General features: G+C 40.9%; 1 protein-coding gene across 1 annotated transcript; it reads left to right on the forward strand.

Moving 5' to 3' along the window:
* The first annotated feature begins 43 nt into the window (after window positions 1-43).
* On the forward strand, window positions 44-5,793 carry mlycd (malonyl-CoA decarboxylase). Its single transcript, XM_037255439.1, has 5 exons — window positions 44-647; window positions 2,298-2,410; window positions 2,534-2,690; window positions 2,968-3,120; window positions 5,203-5,793. The coding sequence occupies exons 1-5, from the start codon at window positions 102-104 to the stop codon at window positions 5,746-5,748; spliced, it is 1,515 nt and encodes a 504-aa protein (XP_037111334.1). The 5' UTR covers window positions 44-101; the 3' UTR covers window positions 5,749-5,793.
* Window positions 5,794-6,075: the final 282 nt, after the last annotated feature.

Below are 6,075 nucleotides of genomic sequence, written 5' to 3' on the forward strand. Positions count from 1 at the left end.
CCTCACAATTAGATACACTGTCACTTTAAGATACCCGGAAACAGTTACTGTCTACGTTATCAAGGCTTGGGTCCATAAACAACCCGTGATCCCTCCCAGCAATGCTATCCCAACCCGCAATGTGTGCTTTTCGTGCCAGTCTGAAGTGTTGGCGACATTGGGCTGTCCGAAAAGCTACTCTGGGGTTGTTGGACTTCGGCAAGTGCCGTTGGTTGTCTTCACCATCAAGTAGAGCCGTTACTGGTATGGAGGAAATATTGGCAAGAGTCGTATCACCTTTACCGACATACGAAACAAGAGAGAAATCTCCGCCTCCTCCAGAAGCCAACAGCTTGGAGTTCATGCATTTCTACACAAGTCTTGACAAGGAAGAAAAACTAAATTTTCTGGCAAAGCTCTCACATGAATTTGGAGTGGATCATAAAAGCGTTTCGGAGTTCGCTGGGAAGCTTCTACACACCCAACTCAGGGACTTGGCGACCATTTTGCAGGTGGAGGACAGACTTCGATATAGCTTGACACCCCGATATAAGCAGCTTCTGAACCACATAAGCAGGGTGGAAGGGGGAGTGAAGTTTCTGGTTGACCTTAGAGCCGACGTGCTTGAAATTATCTCATCAAAAAGTAGCGAGAGCCCGCACTTAAGGGTAAGCATTGGTTTGTTTACATATTCTACGGAAGCTCGCATGACTCAATATATACAAATTGCATGTTTGCAATATCTCCAAAGGCTCTATCTATTAGTTGATTTTTAACTTAGTATTCCAATGTAGTTTGACACCCACAGGGATAACATTTTGGTGGTGGGCGGTTAACCCACAGAGACGTCATACCCCCCCAAACAAGGCCGACTCACATGGTTCACATTTCAGAACGCACTGCCACAGTGCCCTTTACCCTAGTTACATTTTATTTATTTTTTGCAAGTAAGCATGCCCAAATAATTTGCCAGATGAAAAACACCCCGATTTCTGAGTTGTTTATCATAACATCACGATTTTGAACTGCATAGCGATATTAGAAATATACAAGACCTTTTTATTGTAATTAGAGGCTATGAATCATTTACTGTTAACTCATCCCAGTGAAATGTCATGTAGTTGAATTGCCAATTAATTTAAAGGTATGTTTTCAGTTCAATTGCAAGAATAACTCCAGCAAAGCCAAACTCAATAATTACAAAGTGATTGCCTACATAAAAGTAAATTATCCATCATAATTTGTAAATCAGCCTTATTTGAGTTGTTTAAATTTCATGAACTAGTATTTTTTACACGTCATAAACTTTGTGAACATTTAAGTGTAACTTTTATAATATTTTTACAGCTCTTATTTTCATCCCTTGCTTGTAGTATAATTAAATGGAATTCCCCCACGAGCTTATCTAGAGTTCAAAGCCACACTTTAGGCACAAGCCATCTGGCCATTTAAATGAATGTTTAGAAGTTTCTGATTAATAGGATCCCAATAATACCCATGCTTTTTTGAGTGTGTAACTCTTAAAACGATTTCCACATTTGTATTAGACTGCTAATGGCTTTGCTCTTGGTGCTGTCTGTAGATTTTAAGAGGGTAAATCCATCTTTAGACAAATCCCAACTTGCATTGGTCATCAAGTAATTAACATTCCAACTAATCTTGCCGCTGTCTCAGTCTACTGTTATAGTGACGTCAGTGGGTGGTGTGGGTTACAAAAGTCAGGCTGGCTATTTTTTGCCCCTACTGAAAGAATCCTGGGATGGATCTGTGCACCCATCCTACTGGGGTAAAGGTGTCAGTGGTGTGGTCATTTAGATGGACACTTCCTTTTAACTTACTGCAGTTATGTTTGCTCTAATGTTCACAATATTATTGTAGCACACACAGCATGAGTGAAGCTGAGCGGAGCTTGCTAATGATACAACTGAAACGCAAACCTGTAGTCTTCCTATGGAGCTGTCTATATAGTGTCTGAGTTCATAAACTTTGCAGTATGTGTGTTTGCAAGATAGCGCTTTTAAATGAAATCTGATCTTTTAAGGGCATCAGTCCTGCTTTCAAATGGCAAGTTGCTTATTGAAAAGGCTCCTGTGTAAATATTACAAGCTCAGAAACGTCATTTCTCATCATGTGAGAAGACTCAAAAAGCAAACATACATCAAGGGAGGGGAACACACAGCTCCAACAAGGATGTGATTTATCTGGTATCAAGTCACTCTGCTGTCATTCTTTTGGTTGTCCTGTTTTTCAGTAGACATTTTGAGAAGATATCTCACGTACTACATAAGTGTGGAATGACTCACTACCCTCCTTCTTAGGACCTGAATGGAACCCTGAAGAGCTTGCTGTCTGAGTGGTTCTCTGTCGGTCTACTCCGACTAGAGCGGATCACTTGGCAGTCACCCTGTGAGATCCTACAAAAGATCAGCCAGTAAGGCAGCAAATGTGATTCTTCAATTTGTCATTTTTGGAGTCCATAATAAACAAATGTCTTCACCTGAATCATGCAACTCAATTTGGGAAATGAAAAGTATAATGACAAATCTTCTGTCAGGTATGAGGCGGTGCACCCTGTTAGGAACTGGGCTGATCTGAAACGCAGAGTGGGGCCATACCGTCGTTGCTACGCCTTCACCCATGCCGCAATGCCCGGGGAGCCTCTGGTCGTGCTGCATGTAGCCCTCACCGATGAAATCTCAGATAACATACAGGTTAGAAGGAAAGGATTTGGAGAATTCCTATCAATTTTTCACACCGTACAGGAAATAGGAAATTCATGATATATATAAATTCATGATATTAACTCAGAAATTGATTCATACATTTTCTGTCATACTGTAAATTAATTTCTTATAATACTAGTTAAGGTATTGTAACCGTATTAAAGCAAAACATAAGACTGAGTATTTTTTTTACCACATTATAGTGTTTCTAATTCATCTTGGTGACGTGCAGAGTTTTACAGCATACTGTGGCCTCTTTTTTTAGAGTATTGTTCGGGAATTTTCAGCCCTGGACCTGGAAGAAGATGTAAACAAGGTAAATGCAGCAATTTTCTACTCCATCTCCTCCACCCAAGCTGGTCTACAAGGTGTTGAGCTGGGAAACTATCTCATCAAGCGGGTGGTGCGGGAACTGCAGGTGGGTGTAGTTTTGTAGTTGGTATTAGATGCTGCAAGTCAATGCTCTGTCCAAACTAATCATCCACAGTTCTGAATGATGCATTCCTACATGGGTATGGCAGTTTAGCTGCAATTTTATAAAGTATTAGTTTGGTGAATGGTACAAATGAACTCATTAGCTGCCATTAACAGGCAAGCCACTGTAATACCAATGGTATCAAACTGGGAGGTCTGGCAGTGACTTTAGAGCTTTGTTTTCTGAAAATCAAATCAAATTCTGTTACAGTTTCCTTACACATACATGAGTAAAACCTTGCAAAGATAAGCCCAAAGATTGCAACGATTCAGCTGTGCTCTCCTTCTCCCCGTTCTCGACTTTTGTATACACTACGTAAGCAAATATGCCAAACTGGAACTAACCTACTTGGTCTGTAGCCTTCAGGTGCGGCCCATGTCGCTATATTCTTTTGTGTGCAAAATTACCTGACAAGAGTTTTGTTGTTCTTCAAACATTTAATGGTCTTTCTTTCAATCTCTTACATAAAGTATTAATCTCCTGCTATTCAAGCATTTGTTTACAAACTGGGATTGATTAATGAAGAGAGACAAAACAGTGACTACCACATTGACACTGTAATGAAATCCCATCCATCTTTTTTAATAAGTCTAGAAGAGTCCGCGGACTCTTGCCAGCACTTATGAAATGATTAGGACATTGAATGGACCATCAGAAGCCACTATGCCCAACAAATGGGGAATATGCGTCTTTGTAATGCACCCTCATAAAATCTGTTTTCCAGCTTTGCAGTGCACTTTAGTTTTTAGTTCAAGGAGACTGGTGCAATTTATTTATTGGCATTTTAATTTACATGGAAGAGTAAGCACCGCAAATCGAGTTTTTTTTTTTTTTTACCCTTTAATACAATACAAAACTGTTTGTCCAAGGCTTGTCCATGGCGGGGGGGTACCACATAATTATCAGTTGCACATGCAGAAAATGTTTCCCCTCTTTGAAAATAATATATTGCTGCCCTTGGACTGAAACCTCATAAGTGACAATTTGGTCTTTTCCATGTTTTGTTTCAAAATGGTCAGTCTACACGTGGTGGGTGTTATTTTTATTGACCAATCTAATCTGTTGAAAATGTCTTTCTTGACTGCCAGTAGTGGTGCTTAAGTCACCGGTTATTTCAGTTTTACACATCCGCACATCCGGTGAAGCCTTCAAACTATCAAAAAGGTGGTGGCTCATGCGGGAGATAAATAACATTAACCAAATTAAATAAAAATAAAATCACTTTGGGTGCCCGCGTCTTTCACTAGCCCAAAAGGAGACTGGTTTTCTGAAACAATCACAAGGCTCCCACTTATTACGAGAACTCCATTAAGTGTAATGGTGAATTATATATTTTTTTTTTAATTTTTAAAATCATTTCGATCCCCTTCTGTCAAAACTTTGCTGGTCCAATGTGGGGAAAAACCTTCAACTAAGCACGTACATGACAACTTTTCCCAAATATCCTGCTGCTCAGATTGCGTTTTCACCTTCTTCCAATACATTATCTGTCTTATAGTTTTTTTTAGCATTATTTCCAATGCCATCTTTCATTGTCAGCCCTGCCAAGAATCACACACTATGAAAGAAATAGAAGAATGATCCTGATATAAAAAAAAAAGCCTGCAACCATCTGGATGATGATAGCAAGGAAGGCTAACTCGGCAGAGTTATACAGCTCAACGACAAAGTTAACTCTCTGGGGGCTGTCTGGTGCTTGCTCTTTCATCTGAAGCTTTTATCACCTCTGTTACATCAACTTGCTTATCAGCCAAGATGCCAGCTTGCCAAGATGGTTTTAGAAGAAGGCTAAGAAGGCTAAATCAAAGCGTGAGAGTTGGATAGTGTACAAATAAATAAGGGGGAGCATTTTTTAAGTAAAATTGAAGGTGAGAATCCAAGTGACCGTTGAGGAAGTGAATGCGGATTTGTGTGTGAGGTGTTTGTGTAACCATCAGCAGCAGGATCATGCACACATTTGAAAACATTGAGTTGTTTTTTTCCATAATTGTTCTATGCATATTTTGTTTTCTTTTCTCTCTCTAGAGTGAGTTTCCCCACATGGCCCAGTTTTCCAGCCTATCCCCCATTCCAGGCTTTTCCTTGTGGCTTCAAGGCCTCCTGAGCCAGTACCGGAAAGAAGGACGTGCCTCGGACCTCCTCTCTGAGCAGGAGTGGGAGGAAATGAGGCAATTCACTGACCTATCCTCAGACGCCAGTGCCATAGATGCCCTTCGCATGTTAATAGCCACCGGTGAATGGATGCGCTCCGAACGTCTCTCGCGTTCATTGGAGCCTGTCCTGATGCGACTTTGTGCCTGGTATCTTTACGGGGAGAAGAGGCGAGGTTATGCACTTAACCCAGTGGCCAACTTCCACCTTCAAAATGGCGCTACCATGTGGCGGCTCAACTGGCACGCAGACACGAGCCCAAAGGGCGTGTCCAACTCCTGCGGCATTATGGTGAACTATCGTTACTTCTTGAATGAGACGTCAAAAAACAGCGCTCTTTACTTGCAGAATAAAGTCATCTTGGCATCAGATCAAATTCTCGGATTGGTGTCGCAATTTCAGAAAAACAGTAAACTCTGAAAAAAGACACCGTGTGCATTTATGATTCCAGAGTAACACCTGCACGATAAAATAATCGGCTTTTGGTTGAGGGCCAGCTTGGTGAGCATCCTCTACTGATTTTGTTGGCTCGTTTGTTATTTGAAGTACATTCATGGGTTAGGTGTTTGCATCTGGTTGGCTTAGTAGTTGATGATAAGAGACTGCAGCTAATGAAGCACCCTGCATCTTTATACGATTTAGCGTGTTCCAGGATAACAGCGTAATGGTTTAAGTAGGAGCAACGAAGCTGTGCAGCTACTGGAATAAATGGTCCGTACACTTTGTTGCACTTTCTTAGAAAACAAT

Source organism: Syngnathus acus, chromosome 6, assembly GCF_901709675.1.
Source record: "Syngnathus acus chromosome 6, fSynAcu1.2, whole genome shotgun sequence".
Lineage (NCBI taxonomy): Eukaryota > Metazoa > Chordata > Actinopteri > Syngnathiformes > Syngnathidae > Syngnathus > Syngnathus acus.